General features: G+C 35.3%; 1 protein-coding gene across 1 annotated transcript; it reads left to right on the top strand.

Moving 5' to 3' along the window:
- The first annotated feature begins 587 nt into the window (after positions 1-587).
- Positions 588-9,206, top strand: TMEM244 (transmembrane protein 244). The gene is made up of 6 exons (XM_066315368.1): positions 588-620; positions 2,775-2,860; positions 3,401-3,474; positions 6,433-6,558; positions 8,053-8,097; positions 9,112-9,206. The coding sequence occupies exons 1-6, from the start codon at positions 588-590 to the stop codon at positions 9,204-9,206; spliced, it is 459 nt and encodes a 152-aa protein (XP_066171465.1).
- Positions 9,207-17,447: the final 8,241 nt, after the last annotated feature.

Here is a 17,447-nt window from a genome sequence, read left to right as displayed (position 1 = left end):
AAAGGAACAAAATATGGTTCAGGAAAAAAAAGAGTCATAACATAAGCCTGGAATTTCTTAACTTAATTATATCTAATTTAAAGTGAATTATACTTGATGTAATAAAGTGATAGTCAGAAGAGAAATGTTAGCAAAGAACATTGTGAAGAATGTACCACTCCACATCTATAGTCAATAGAATTAATGCTAGGAAATGTAAAAGATAATTAAAGTAGGAAGTTATTATAATCTCAAGGAACTGTGATCACATGAATGCTGAAAAAAAGCAATTAAAAGGTAGAAAAGAATAATAATGTTGTGTCTAAATAGCCAAGTTATATTTTAGATATGCTTTGGCTGACTGTAGCTACAAAAGTATGAACACTGCATGAGCAAGCAGGATTTTCTCTCTGCTCTTCAGCGGCTTACATTTAGCTCACAGATGTCTTCTGTCCCAAGTCAGTTTAATCCAATCAACTCACCTCACCCCACCCTGCTCTACACTTACCCATTAGAATGTTTTTTGGGGTGAAAACCAGCTGCTTCTTCCTGCTAAAGCTGGCATACGGAATATAGCAACAGCACTTCCTTTCACTCATCATGTGTCCATGGCTCTCAAGGTCAAAACTGCTGAAACCAAGGTAAAGGGAATTGAGTTTATTTAGCGTTATATATAACACCAAATAGTATTAGAGAATTAGACAACTGCTGTGGGGCTCAAATGAACTGTTGCTTTCATTCTTACAGACTGTTCTTCAATGTTCTTTTCTTAAAAACCCCCAAAATTAAAAGGATACATTATCCTGTAGTGCTGGCAGCAAGTACTGCAAAGTAAATCTTATAGAAAGGATTTCAAAATATGTGATGGTGTTCCACTTATGAGATAAAATTCTTGGAATTGTCATAAAATTTTACATTTGATGCCAGCAGGGATTTCCTAAGATTCATCTTTTAAGTTGTTTTGACATATAATGAATAATCCTGTAAATTTTAATTCGTGGGCTTTTTGCTTTGAAATACCAGAAGATTTAAAAAAGGAAAAATAGATTGAAACTAAAAAGTATTTTCAGATTAAAAAACATAAAAATTATGTTTAAATTTCTGTGGCTAGGTCAAATAAAAAAAAATGAGGTAGAATGTGATAAAACTGGAACATTTTCAGTGTTTTCATTTTCGTGTTGTGTACATTTTCTTGGTTTACTCAAGTGAGCAAAGCCTACCATACATAATTCCTCACTTCATCCTGAAGCAGGGACTAAGAATATTCCAGGTACTAAGAATATTCCAGAGAAAAATACTGTGTCTTTGAAAGTTTGTCACTGACTTCAAGGCTTGGAATTTGCCTATTGTAATTACAGGTCAATAGGTCATCGTCTCACAGCCGCCCTTCAGCTGTGTGGTTTTCCCTTCAGTCCTTTCTCACCACTTTTATTACTGTACCAATCTCCATCTAGGGCAGATAAGGCTTCATAGAGGCGGTGGCAAGAGGAGGAGCAATGGATAAAGGAGGATCACAGGAAAAGTGCAGCTGCCCAGAGCAATGAAATGAAAAAGATTCCCACTAAAATTGTGCCAAACATTAAATTTCCAATGCCTGAAGTAATGTTCAGGGGAGTTAGAGGCAGCATGGCTGCCAAATTTACACGTGACATTGTGGTGGATTACACGTGACACTATAGGTGATGGTGTGCGCTGTGGAAAGGAAGAGATCAAGCTGGTTATTTGGTCAATTTTCATTTAGAATAAGAATAAAGACAGTACAAAGGAGCTGTACTTAGTCCAAAACCCAATGTGGATAAAGAGATTATTAGTTCTCAGTTTTTGCTTGGCTTTGTTTTGATGTAGAGGAAAGAAGAAAGAATAAGACTGTCCTGGACTTTTCCTTATTGACAAATAGCAGTTTCTACAGGCATGATGGGTTTATCTCCCGTTGCATTAGAAACTAAAGCTCTTTAGTCTCTCTTCTTGTGGGTGACAGATGCAGTATTCAATATTTAACACTTTACAACATTTAGCAATATAAAAATAGGTGGTTTGATATATTCACAATATTCCTACTTTTGTCAATGTTGGATATTTCTGTAAATACATTACATACCACACAACCACTCAAAGAACTAAGGCCAGAAATGAATGTTAAAGTTTCATCCTCAGAAGTATCTACTACTACTTAGTAGGATCTCTTATTTGCAAAGGGAGTTTGTTCCTTTGGGTAATTACCTTTACAAGTCAAGATGTCCTTCCTGCTTCTTTTGAATTTGTCTAGCTAGAACTTGTAGCTGTTTACTTCTTGTGTCTTTTTTGATAGATTAAAGACTCCTTAAGTACCTGGTATTTTCTGTGAAGGTACTTATCCATCATAATCATCCCTTGGAGCTAAACAGATTGACCTCTTTAGGGCTGTAGCCCTAATGAAGAAAAACCCCAAACATTTCTAGCTACAGCTCCCTTTTGAGTCTCTTCTCTGTACCTTCTTAATCTCTTAATAATTGTCAAGAAATGTCCTTCTCCTTTCAGGAGCACTTGTAAATTGTATATATAGTAGGCATACAACAATATATGATAGAAACAAAGCCATACATTATAGCCACACATTAGGAGCAGAAATCTGCCAAAGAGCTTTTAGCACATTTATGTAATCAGCAACGGCGAAAATTCTGCCTAAACATTTTATTTTACAAAATTATTTATGAAATCAATTATCACATTATGTTTGATAGAAACCTAGAATTATTTTCTGAGAATGCCTGATGTTAACATGGCTTTAGGTTTTACTGTTTTGTGCCCTTTTGCAGGTTGTTCTGGTGAACCTGTTGATATGCATAATAGTTTTCTACACTGTGTACTATGTGGTCCTGTCTGTGTGCTTTGCAGTATTCAGGTAAGATTTCCCTGCCTTGAGTCTGATATGCTGGCATACTGGAACTCGTGGGTGGAGATATGCCTATTTAAAGGAAGCATCCAAACTGGAGGCATCCTGGCCTGGTTATTCTGTGAACATAATTTTTCAAATTCATTTAAATTGTTATACCTGAACCTTCTTTCAAATGGACAAATTGGCAAGTGGAGACTCAAAACTATTATAAAATGTTGGTTCTAATATTCTTCCTTGCACTTGTACCATGTAAATTAATGAACTTAAGAGAAAAGAAGGCATAAAAAAAGGAAAATAAAGATCTTATAGTCAATGAAAAAGACAAATTATATCCCCTTGGGAAGTTATTGATTAGCATGCATAGCACCAAACATCTTAAATAAAAGTGAGTGAGGGCAAAACCACAACTCAGAATGGGACTTAGAGAGCTTGCAAAAACCCAGAGTATTCCATTTGAAATCCTATTTAAAAAGACTTATAATGTGTCATGTAATCATTAAGAGATTACTAAAACTCTGTTTAAGTTTATTCTTTTTTTTCCCACAGGATTAAAATGTTGGATGGTTTGGCACCTTTTGATTTTAAAACAAATCCCTCATGGATTAACCCATATTATTTAGGTAACTGAAGCATTTTTCCTTTTTTTTTTCCCCTCACTCAAGAAAATATATTGCATATGGATGTAAACTTGTCTTCCAATGGACAGTATTTTAAAGTTGTGTTGGTAATACCAATGGTTTCTGTATTTTAACTACGCTGCAATTAAATGTTTATGCATCTTGCCGGTGCTTCTCATTTCTGTTCTGCTACTTAACATTCAAGTGATTCTTAGGCTTTTTGTTGAGTTCTTCTTCTGATCTTGCATCATCAGAGGAAAATATCCTGCTTTGCCAGAATGCTTCATTTTCTTTGCAGAACAATTAACTATTTTCCATCAAGTTCCTCCACAAAGTTTTTTAATTTAATTTTCGTACTGCAGCAAATTTCTTATGAATCACTGGATTCGGATCAGAGAAACAGGTCACATTCAACGAATGGCAATTTTACTTTGGTAATGCTTGAATACAGTGGGCATTAAAAGATCAGAATTTGATCGTAGCTTAGTCCCTAAATGTATCTTTATATATTCTAATACAAATTTCTGCAATTTTTCTGAAGCTCTCAAAATATATTCTTTTTCCTAAACTGTCATTCCTAAAAAATTACATGCATACATAAAATTTTACCAGATTTGTAATCTATTTTACAAAGGCAAACCTCATAATCTGTCAGTAAAATACATAAAGCTCAAAAGTAAATTGGTTCATTCGTAGCTTAAAAGAGTAATAAAAATGCCTGGATGTTTGTACAGTGTTAATACTGATTTCAGATGAAGAAAGAACATTTATGTTATGTCAGTAGAAAAAAAATTAAAGCACATTGCATTAGAATTACTTTCCAGGGTGAAATGTAATTACTGTATCTCAACATGATTTTTTTCCCTGCAAATTTTATCAGTTAGTTTGATGCAATATGTTTATATGCCAAAGACAGCAGCTATTTCATGCCAATAGCAATAGCAATTAGTATTCCATCTTCCTTTCTGTCCATCCATGAAAATGACATGGAAACACAGAACATAAGAGCATCTGTTTAAAATCTAAAGGCATAGAGTCAGAATGAAGATGTCTAAATGATGTTGCAAATGAGAATTTTTTTACTCAGGAGTGTCACTCGTTCCTGTTAAAAAGAGAATACTGTCTTAACATAATCTCAAAATAAAGATGGAAATCAGCTAAGGAAGAAGGTATCCTCTCTGGATACCTAGATTTGTAAAAGAATTTCCAGAGCATTTGCCTACATTAAAAACCCTTCTCAAATTACAAAGGTAGTGTCATAATTTAAAGAGATTCATGAAAAAGATAAACAAAACATGCTATAACACATTGTGAAACATTAATTTTTTAATTGTTATTTCCCACTTACCTAACCACATTAACTTTTTCCAGTTACATTTTTCTTATTTTTCTTTGAAATTTTTAAACTACTCATTGAAAGATCCATCATACAGTAGGGACTAACAGACCCTGTAATAAATGAATAAAATTGAAGGGCATAGAATGTGGCCAAAGTAAATTTCACTGTATAAATTGAGTGAAAAAAAGAGAAATATGGTATCTCTACTGTCAGCTACAGCAATCATAGAGATTATGTTATTGCAACAGTAAGAAAAAGATATAATTCCAATAAAAACATTACTTTTACTTGCCCATGCACTTAAAAAGAGGAACTAATTGCGTTTAGATGGACAATTATCTATTTATGGAGAGATGGAGAACTATAAACTCATGTTTATGGCCTGTTGTATGTGAACTCAGGACTAAAGTTAGAAGAGACACCATGTATTTTCCATGCAAGCCCCTGCTAGCCCACATAGTCACACAACACTAAGAAAAGCCAGGCTCCCACTTGTAGGGATGTTTTGCCTCTGCTCACCTTGTAGGCTCTCTGCTCTATCTCCCCTTCTATGTCTTGTCTTTAAATTATTCTGAGATAGAAGTATATACAGAGAGAGATATAGATGTAGATATTTTGGTACATATACCATAAAAATATATGATACGATGAAGGGAGGAAGCGATGAAGTTTCTTACCAAGCATAGCCCCTTAACCACACAGTTTTGTTTTGTTTGAGAAAAAAATTACTTATGTCAGTACCAAACAAATCTATTTGGCACCATATGCAAAGATTGTGGATGGTCCTTAAGGAAAATTTTCATAAAATTTCTTATTTAGGCTATATAAATTGGATGTAGTCCTATCACTGTTCATAATCCTATTATTACCTGTTCTTATATAAAATATATAACATTTTTAAATCTATAGGCAAATCAGGTTACAACTATGCAATATCTGTGGCAAAAAAAATTATCTTTGTAAGGAAAATATAAGCATAATATTTAATAGAATCATAGCATCACAGAACCATCTAGGTTGGAAAAGACCTTTAAGATTATCAAGTCCAATCATCTGTGTGGCACCACTACCATGTTCATCATTAAACCATGTGCTCAAGCATCATTCCACACACTTCTTTAAACGCTTCCAGGAATGGAGACTCCACCCCTTCCATGGGCAATTCTAAAGTTTCACAACCTTTTCTGTGGAAAAAAAAAAAAAAAAATCCTAATGCCCAATCTATACCTCCCCTGCTACAATTTACAACCATTTCTACTCCTCCTGTCACCGGTTGCCTGGGAGAAGCAGCTGATCCCCACCTGGCTACAGCCTCCTTTCAGGAAGTTGTAGAGAGAAATAAGATCCCCTTGAGCCTCCTTTTCTCCAGGCTAAACACCCCCAGCTCCCTCAGCTGCACCTCAGAGGGCTTGTGTTCAAGATCATTTACCCTCTCTGTTGACCTCCTCTGGACATACTCCAGCACCTCAGTGTCTGAGGGGCCCAAAACCGAACTCAGTGATCTTGTAGGAAAATCTGCATAACTATCTCAGGTATTTTAGCTTCTTATTGTTATCATTTGGAATATGAGAAGAAGTCTTTCAAAACTGTGTTTGGTGAATATATCTTATTTTCATTTACAGTTCTTGTGATATCTTTGGAAATAACTTTCTTCCTTTGTGGTCTTCTGTTTGCTCTGGTTGTGGAAGAATGGGTTTGGGACTATGCTGTAACAGTTACAGTTATTCATATCATCATAACTTCAGTTGGTAAGTAGGTTTACTGCTAAATATTTGCATAGTATCACAAGTTGAAGGACAAATTCACTATGATTCATCCAATGTATTAATGGACTAACTTAATTTTCCTTAAATAAATATGTATCTCTATTTTTCATCCATTTGACTCTTGCCTCTACTTAAATCCTCCCATTTTAAACTTAATACTGGATTTGTTGCAGAATTTTAAACCATTATATTGTTATTAAAAATCAGAGGTTTAGTTCATATTCAAATAACTCATATCAAACAGATCCAGGCTAGATACAATTTCTGAATCTGGGAGGTGTGTTTTTTTCAAAACATGACATTAATAGTTGTTCTTGTCTGGATATTTTAAGAACTACTCATTAACACTTTACCTCAAGTTCAGAGTAAGAACGGAGTTTTGCTTCAGCAATGTCAGTGCAAAGGTTTTAAGTTAGATCATTAAAACTCAATCTCAGTGAGGAAAATGAAGCATTTTACCACTGAAACTCTTTTTTCCCCATGAAACTCTTCCTCTTAAAGGAAAGAAAAAAAAAAAAAAAAAGAATTAGCTGCTGTAAGTGAGACTCACCATCTCTTTTTGCCAACACCTAGTAATCTGCTCCCCTTTCTCATGGTGTTTAGCAGAATGCTTCTACAGCTAATTAGAAAATATTTTTTAACTCCATCCTTGCTAGACCCTATCTGGGTATTCTTTTCTCTTAAAACAATGAGGTTAATATGTTTATTCTAGAATGCAGTAAAAGGAAAATATTTTTGACAAATTAGGAAGCCTATTTTTGACAAATTAAGAAGCCCTCCCTACTGTATGGAGATTAATCTTCTATTTTCCATTGCCTTGTCCATTTGTCATTTAGCTTTCTACAGTTGGGAGATTCCCCAGTTCCCTGACAAATTAAGCCAGAGACCAACAGAGACTTTATCTTTAAAAATTAAGCATATTTTCTCATCTACTAAATTTGGTTTTGTGGAATTTGAACTACTGTTATTCCTCATTAATAATTTTTTGTATTTAAATCAAGGAATTTACAAAAACTACCAAAACCCCTCCTGATGTACATAATTTATAAAGGGATTTTGCTTCTGTCATTACATTGGATGATGCATCTTGGATGCAATTGGATGATGTCCCAAAAACCCCAGATGAATCACTGCTTTCTTAGATGGCCAACAAAACCTCTGCTGGCTGACCCTGAGCTGCCAGCATATGCAGTGTGCTTCCCAGCCCCCTTTTACTCCTCTGTCAGCTTTCTTTGGGGCAGGTACTAAGGGGTCAGAGAACTGCCCTGCAGTTATCCCACAGTGGAGATGTGGGTCAGCCTGGGGGTGGCCAGGGCAGGTGTTGGTCAGGACCTAAAGCATTTTTCATTTCAATATATGTGAAACATATAATCTATGAAACATAACTAAGCACACCTTTGATAAAATAGCGCACTGCTACTCGTCCCCATTCTAACTGTTCCAATATTTAGATTTCTACTTTTCTTCTTCTTGCAGTTATGTCTGAATTCCCCCTGATGTTACACTGGTGGCTGGCATTAGGTATAATTACATTCTTTAAAGATTAAGTTGCTAAAATCCATGTAAAAAATTAGTGTTTATAATCTGAATTGTTTGTATTAAAAATCTGTTGCCTCGCTAATTTGAGAATTGTCAACATTTAAGAAGTACAGGCTTTTTGTTCATATTGTTTTAACAACATAGGTAAATAATGCTGGATTAGGATTTGCCTCACCTTAGAAAAATTTTCTCTTTTAAGGCCAGACTATGCTCATCTTATGCTAGTCTTGCAAACAAACAGCAAACACATGACTTGAAATAAGTCATGATTAAGTCCTCACTAATTACAATTAGTCAGGATTTAATCATGACTTATTTCATCTATAATGAGATGAAATATATCTCAGTTCTGGTGTCAAAAAGACAGTTGTCCAAAGTTGTAGCCTTTCTTGATACCCTTTAAAATATTGGAAAAAAAACATGTACCTTTAGAGACAAGTTTTATAAACATTATGTACTTATGATAGATGAGATGAATTTCAGTCATCAAAGTTTCCTCAAAGTGAATGGTAAATCTACATTTCTGAATGTTTAATTTTGTGTAAAATTAGAAGCATAGATTTTTACATGAAAAGTAGATTATCTTGAAAAACAGTAGTTAAGGGAAAAGGACTGGCTTCTGTTCTTCTTTCTTATATTATGGATAACAGGGATCAACAGCTGCAATAAATTCCTAAATGATGGGGAGAGATAAATAAATTCCCTGTCCTACAACTGACTTTGCATTAGCAGTTGTGGAGGTTGATATCTTTGTAAATAGTTAAAGCCTTGGGTAAAATGTTTAAGGAGGAAGGCTGGTTTTTGTCTTTTGGTGGTTTTTTGGGGGTGTTTTTATGTTTGCTTGATTGGTTGGTTTTTTTTTTTGGTTGGTCTTGTTTGTCTGTTTTTGCTTTTCTTTTAATTGAAGATAAAAAGAATGTCAGTTTAAAGTTTTATGATAAAAGTTTGTATTCCACTACAAAAATTAACACAAAACAATCATATCTTTTCTTTCAGGATCTGGAGTAATTTCAATGATTTGTGGAGGACAGATTTTGGCATATTGCTTGTTCAAAGACAACTTCATTTATCCAATTCTAGACGACTTTTGAAAAGGAGTATTAGAGCTTGCCTTTATGTTGTTTCATTAATCAATGTAATTAAAATGGGTTCAAGTTAGCAACTGTCTAATTGTAAGGTTAATATTTAGCTTACTAGACCTCTTGTACCTTATGTTTTTTTGGCAATTTTATCACTTTCAGCTTTTGTATGTACCTTTTTCATTAATCAAGTAATTAGATACACTGTCTCTTTTTTAAAAACCAAGAAGCCATAAGGAGGATTAGAGCAATGGTGCAACATTCCTGCAAAATTCGACATGTAGAAGCAAAACATTTATTTGAATGTAATGCTTTCAGGGTGCCTGTTATCTGTTGTATTTTATGAAAAGCTGACTCTAATTTGGGCTGCTGTCTGACCTCTCACAAGCACTGAAGAACTTTAAAGTCACCCTATCTGGCATAAATCAGTGCAGGTTTAAAGCAGTCTTTACCGATAAACTCCTGGCAAAGACGAATCGTTCAACAGCACATATCTCTGCACCTCATTCCACCTTAACACTCTCACTTTAGGAGCTGCCCAAGTCAGCAGCAGGCAGAGGTACAATCCCTAATGTTGGGTGACCCTCTTGCTGCCAGGGGTGCTACAGGCAAATGTTTTCTACAAAACTTCAGGCTATTCTCACTTCCACTAATTACCCATTTATAGTCTGGCTGTGCTGAAAGGGAGAAAGGCAAATGCTACTGATGGACACTTTTCTACATATCCTTCTTTTTTCCACAGCTACCAGTGGCCAAACTGGGGGTTTATGGGTAATGGTAATTAAAAACATACAAACCATAGTAGCGGCTTCAACTTACTCTTTATGTCTTTAGTCATAATAAAGTTGTAACAGAAAGATAGTGAGAAAGCAACTTAGTCTTAAATATGAAATCCAGTGATTTGGTTTCAACTGCAGTTTGCTCGGAAGAGGAAGACTAAATTGCTGTTTGCACAGGAGAGCTAAATGTTGTATTTGCCTTAATCTCACTCAACAGATAATGCCTCTGAAGAATCAGTCCCCTGTTGATCTAATCAAACATCTTAAAATTTACTGCAAGTTTTGAAATTTTCAATTAAGTTTCAGCACTGAAAGTACATGTACAGTGAGAAGTACCATTCAGAGACTCCCAAAAGGAGTTTGCTTCTCATGAATGATAGATATGTAAGTCATTTTAGAGTCAAACCAAACATGTAAATCCAAAGCACTGAACAGATTTAGACTTTAGAAATTTTTCAGCATAATATGCTACATATGAAGTCAGAAGAGATAATTCTGGAGAGTGAATAAACTGGTTGGCAAATCTTCAGAAACATGACTGTGCAGATAACTGATACTATCATTTAGAAAAAATGTTTGGGTGCTTCTTCTAGATTTGTTTCATTTCTGAACTATAGAAATGGACGGGATAGAAGCAAGGTACCATAAATTTGTACCCCTGTTCTCCTCCTCACAGTTTGTGTATGTAAGTAGTGTGCCATGTGGCAGAACATGAGTGGATTAAAGTTAATCCATGGGTGGAACATGTTTCTGTTTTTAACCTGACAGGATTTTCCTCTATGTGTGTCAGCCCAGCTGTAGCTTTTAGTAGCTCTGCTGCCCAGTCTTAATGTTTTTAAATTTTATTTTCTATTTAAAATTCTGAATTATCAGCAAGAAATACCTTCAGACTAATACGAGCAGTGCTTTACTCCCAGTATTTCTTCAAAGCACATACAACTAAGACAGTAGTAGAAAACCAATCACAGCAAGACCTCTGTCAAGGATTAAAAGCATTAGTTAAGCTATTAAAGGGTCATTAAGTTTTTGCTTTACTTTCAGATATGGAATTGTGAGACAATTTCAATATTGTTTATTGCATCTTTTCCATCACTTCTATGTTGCATCCAATGATAAATACTGCCCCTAATGTTAAAGTGTAAGCAAATTTCATATTGTGCAAATAAATATTAACATATGAGCAACACAAGCTGTATCTGTGTGGCCATTACGTGGTTAGAAGCCTGCAGATACAATATCTAATACGGTGCGATTCCTAACTGAGGTACCAAAAGAGTGTATACGACAAACCTGGCTGTTCCTGGAACAAAAATAAAGTGTCCCACTTGAGCAATTTGCATGTGACTAATTGATAACAGTCAAGACAGTCAAGGTGGCAAAAAAGAACTGCTGGAAGAGCCCAAGGGCACTGTATCTGCTTCCCAGCACACCTGCTGAAGACAGCAAGAAAAGAGAGCTGAATGAAGCAGAAGGAAAACAGAGAAAACAACAACAGGGACATGTGTTTGGGAAAAAGGCACGTGAAAGCAAGGAATGAGTAGACAGAAACAGACAAAATGGATGAAAGAAGAAATAAATCTGCAGACTTTAGCACTGGAGTCTCTTGACATGAGGCTCGTATGCCACTTGTAAGCAGCAATCTGTTTCTCTGCTGATGTACACACGGTTCTAGAACAGGTGGTCTCCACGTCCATAGTTACATGCATCATCTGTGATGTTATGCTTGTGGCTCCCCAAGGTTTTAAGAATTTTTTGCTCCCTGACTCAGCCAGTCACAGGAATATTGTCTAATGTAGTTGTTGTGGGTTTAGTGTTATTTAACCTCTTGTGACACAGTCTAGCAGTCACAAGTTTGCACATACCCAGGTATCAGTGGGGGTGTAATCAATCTAGAAAACATTACAAGCAGAAGGAGACTTCACCCACTTCCAGGCAGAATCTGCAGGGAACAAGATTAGAAGTTGCAAACAGAAATCAATGGAAGAGTACACAAATAACATACCTTAATAATACCATACTTAGGGTAATTTTAAGATTTCTTTTCAGAGGCAAGAAACTTCTTTTCATCATGTCCAGCCACCTACTGAGACAGATTATAGTTTGCCTTGGTTTAGCACTCTCTCTAAAGGGCTCTGCATTCATCCTTGTTCCAAATGGTGAAGTGTCTTTCTTGTAACAAAGAATGTGAGTGAAGTAGGGGAGGAGGGAGGGGGGGAAGTTGAGGCTCTAAACACGTATCCTTAGGCTAATGCCTAGGAAAGCGTTTAATGCCAAACCGCACCCCGCTCCCTCCCCAAACATTTCTCTAGGACCAACAAACTAACGTAACCACATAAAAACAAACAAATATCAAACTACAGAGAACTGGAAACATTATGATTTTTGGTGGATTTTTTGCAAAAAAATATAGGTTATCTCCCTATAATTTCCTAGTGAAGTAGAGTTGGTTATTACAAACTAAGCCTGTCATTTTTCCAGCTCTGTAAATTGCTTGATCAACACTTCCATCTCTTTTGTATGCAAACTTTCAAAAGAGAGCAAAACAAAACCTTACACTACTCATTATTTCTGTATTCCTAAAAATACCAACAACTCGGGCACCAATAAATACAAGAAAACATAGTATGAGTAATGCTGGATTACCAGCAATGTAGATGAGTCACCTGCAGTTTCCTGTGTTGGATATTCATGCACTGGATTCCTGTGGCCCACAGCCTTTTGACCAACTGAGCTTTGTTAAACTGAGAAAAGATGTGAAAGCCTTACACATTCTTTATTTCATCTGTTATGTATGTTGACACACCATAAAGTTAGATCCTTGTTAATCTCCACAGGTATTTAAAGATTTATTTAAATTTTTTTTTTTTTATTTTCCAAATGTGACGTATTTGGAATATTTATTTATTGGCTTAAGATCCTGTGTAATCATCCATCTGCTTAGTAATGTCTAATACTCTAATCTCTTCTTTTTTTCTGAGCTAATCATGGCCCCAGACAGCATGCACACTCTCATTAGATGTCAGAGAGGATAAAGGTCTTAGGAATGGTTATAAAATTTGATGGTGTAATTAATACCTTTATTATTGGCTTTAAAACTTTTAGTGTGAGGCTATGTTCCAACCTCTCTTCTGCTCAAGGAGATTGATATGGATGCCTTTACAGTTGCTCTTCAGTTGCACTAGGATAATTACGCCTGTTTTGTAGGGCAAGTTTGCTCTATGATAGACTTAGGTGCTGCTCTATCCATCCCCATTCAGGGGATAAAAGGAACAGCTCCCAGTCCACTCCCAGTTCATACACTCGGGTTTCCTCTGCCAACAAGAGTGATAGAAGTGAAAGATATGTGCCTAGATGTTGTCCTGAGATGTAGTATGGCATGGGCTTGGATTGAGGATTTGGGAAGCAACATTAATGACACCAAATTCCACAATTAAAACCTGAGTAAAGGCCTTGAAAAAATCTTTTCTGGCGGCCAGCCCTTAGAGAACAGTTGCAGTCAGATGGAAGGATGAAAATGAATGGTTGAAACTGCAGCCTTTAAGGAAGATGCAAATTATGTTACATTCTCACTGTCAGTGTCTTAAAATCAAGATAGTTGCAGCCATTTTTGTTTCTTACATTCCAGTGAAAATAAATTCTAGTAGGAGATTATTTGCTGTGCATTTGCAAAAAAAAAAAAAAAAAAAAAAAGTATGTAAACAAAGTGCTGACTCTTGCTTCCAAAGCAAAGACTCCGTTATCTCTATTGGAACAATATTTTTAAAAGGACCACAGTAGCCAGGTGCTCTCTTAGAGCAATCTTGTCACCAGATTTTCAACACCCAAAGGAGAAGTGTTTAAAGAAAACCATGGATTATGGCAGAATGCTCGAATTCATTAAGGATTACCAATGTCCTAGCAGTCTTCAGAAACTCCTCTCTTCAAATTACATCTAGATCAATAGCTTTTGAAATATACTGAAAAAAAAGTGCTTTGATACACTTTATGAACCTTGATGATACACTTTATGAACCTTGATGGGGTGCCATACAAAGAAGTACCATTAAAATTGACAGAAAAGATCAATGTGTTTGATATCCCATATTGCATGAACTGAAAAAACTCGTAGATACTAGCCAAATTACACAAGCAAATTCAACAGCAAATTATATATACATTAATTCAAATTTAGCATTTAAAAATAATCTGAACTTTAAGGGATTTTTTTAACATAACTTCTCTGTAAAATTATAGCAAATCCTACAAAAGTCGGAGTATTCCTTAGTACACTCCCAGGAGAGAGAAAGGCAAGCAGTGAGTTGCAAAAGCAGAAGGAAGAAGGTGTTTCAAGAATGTAGCAGCTTCAATGCTGAGGAAGAATGAAAGAGAACCTAAAGGCAATGAGCCAAGTTACCTACTTCAGAGAAATTTTCTATTGTACTGGGTGATGTGTGGTAGCTAGTCCTAGTGAAACTTTTCAGTAAATAAAGGATACACAAAAATTCATTTTAATACACCCAAAACCATCAGTGGACACAACTGATTGAGTTTTGCTTGAAAAAGAAAGAAGGTGAAGTGTGACATTGTTGGTTCATTTCAGTCCCATTAGATCCCAGTTGTTCAGAACAGACCCACAAGGGTACAAGCAATGACAGTGGAGACATTCAGATCTAAAGCGGTGAACTCCCTAGTTCCCCTGAATTCATCAGCCCAATTATTTGATATGCTATGTTTTATAGCAGTTTTTAGGCGTTCAACCCTTGCTTTAGAAATAAATTTTATTTCCTGAACATTTGCCATTGAAATATTCATAGAAAAACAAAAATTGGAATTGAAAAGCAACTACAGTTTTTCCATTGTCAGGAAATGAAACAACATCAGATCTCCAAGTTTTGAACAAATAAAGTCAGTTTTGAATAAAAATAAAGTTCTATTGAACTGAAAATTTCTCACAAAAATCTGCTTAGACCAGAAGGTAATTTTATTGGAAAAAAACCCTTTTTTCCTCCAAATGACAATGTTTCAGACCTTATTTGTTGTATGTATTTTTAGAATGTGTTATGTATCACTAGATAACATTTGCAGACTGTTCCAGTTGCCGAGGTAACTATGTTATTTTAATGATCAGCAGAGAGGATCATTATGTAAAACATTATGTTAATTTCAAACACAGAAAATTGATGTCTTGCTGTTACCTTGAAGCTGCACTTTTTTTTTTTTTTTTTTTTTTTTTTTTTTTTTTTTACTCCTTAAAGTGCATTTTTCCCTGAAAATTAATGGTATAGCTAAGTGGTTGAGTATCCTTTTCAGAGTGATTCAGGTTGGCTTTGAAGGAAAATAAGGCAAAAAATTACACCTGACAACCAGCTAATGGCAGATGAAGAAATCCAAACCACCCTATTTTTTTACAGGAAAATATAGGAAAAAAAATTTCCATATATTCCCAATAAACATGTATAGTGTGCAGGAATTTTAGGAAAGCACATCTATAATTTCATTTTTAACTTTAAAATATATTATTGTTTAGTTAAGGAAAGCAAATTATAAAGCATATTTGAGTTCTGTTTATGATAAATCGTATGTATTGTCCATGATACAGACCATCTGATTAAGATATTAAAAACATGACATGAAATTTTTGCTGCTTTTATTAGATTATGTATCTATGAGATTACTGGACTGTACCAACAGTACAAATGCCATGTATTTACAATTCCACTGCAATCAGAAATGCTCTTTCTGAGCCTGCAGAGAGAACCTTGCTGATGTTAGTAGTTCACGGTGCATTTCTATTCTCAACCCGGCTTTCTCCATTAAAAAAATCCAAAATTATCCAAACTATGTCTCAGATAAATTCTAGGGTTCATAGTGACAATTGCTGCTGTAGCACACCAGCCTCACAATGGTAAATTGTCTCAGGCTACCAAATGCAACTCAATTTTTTCACCAGAATCTTCTTTCGCCTCTTCTCTGAAGTTCTGCCTGCAGATTGTGTTAAATTATGAACGCTTCATTCTCCAGGTGGAACTGGATGCTTTTATGTATCAGAATATGATATACTTAAGACATCTGAGAGCTCCTATATTCTCCTGACACTTCATCATAATCACCTGATCCATTTTAGAGTCAGTGAACTCTTCTGACAACACTCAAAGTGCATTTTGATGGAGTCTATATTTATACGGACTGTACCTCTTCATTGCATGGAGCTTACTAGAATCCTTTCCCAAGGATTTCCTCTGCAGGCAAAGCTCTCACTTCAAACGGTGGTAGCTCTTTTTCAGATTCTTTGCCCATAATTACATCTAATACACTGCTCTTCTGTTTCAACCTCACTACCCTGACATGCTCATCTGGCACGCTGAGGTTTGCCAATTTGTTCACATCCCAATGAGGACTGCAAGTGGAAAATGTAAGAACGGGAAAAAACCCTCAAGGATTGCATTAAATCAGCTACATATTGTAAAAAGAACATATGATGATCAGCTGGGAATAAGCCATCTATTAGCTAATAGGATTAGGAATCTATTTTCCCCTTCCAACAGCTTATGCCTTACTTGTCCAGTATGGGTGACCAAATACTTTATCTTGAAAGACTTTGCTTTCATCCTTAGTATGGTGAAAATAGTAGGCTAAAATTTTAGTCCTTTGAATCACTGAAAATTTTCTGATGGATAGCTTTCTGCTAGAAAATGCTGATTAGTCAAAATCTAAAAGATCTTTTTGTAGACATCTTCTGACAGAATATAATCAAAATACATGTGTTACCCTCTTGACTACTGAAATACACCTGAACATGATGCAAGGTAAAATTAAGTAAAAAAATTGAATAAAGTGAAGCAATACTGAAACAAAACTCCTGAAGTGTATGTTTTATTTCAAAAATTTTGGAAGGTTTTTTTAAAAATTGTAAAACAGACTTTTCAGAATTTTTTTCATGGAAAGTTTAAATTCTTGCAGGGAAATAAAAGAGAAAAAATGAATATCTGAGATGAATTTTTAGTCTTGCAAGATGATTTAAACATTTTAGGGAACTAGCAGTTTGAATTTTAACCGAATTTTTCAGCTACATCAGATTGCTGACCTTTCTGAATGAAAAAATTGTTATATGGATAAATACAGGCATGGAATTAGCAAGTAAGTTTTAGTTAAGGAACACGATGGAGAGAAAAGCAATTTCAAGAAGAAATATGAAAGGGGGATCATTAAGTACGAAAAAAAAATAAGCCTACTGTGCTAACGCTGCTACAGATGAAACATTACCTCTGCTCCACTCTGCTGTAAATGGTGTAGGGAGCAGCACAGAGGATGAGAACAAGCTAGCAAGTGAAGGGCAAATATTTTAGAGCTCTAATTGACATGAGCTGAGAAATACAGGAAGTACGGAAAGAATTTATGGAGAGTTAAGAATGATGATGAAACAACAAACTTGAGGATGTGGGATATAAAAACATATATAAAATGAGAGAAAGATATCCAAGCTGCAGTATTTACC

This window comes from Sylvia atricapilla, chromosome 3, assembly GCF_009819655.1.
Source record: "Sylvia atricapilla isolate bSylAtr1 chromosome 3, bSylAtr1.pri, whole genome shotgun sequence".
NCBI lineage: Eukaryota > Metazoa > Chordata > Aves > Passeriformes > Sylviidae > Sylvia > Sylvia atricapilla.
This window is presented reverse-complemented; position numbering and strand designations above follow the sequence as displayed.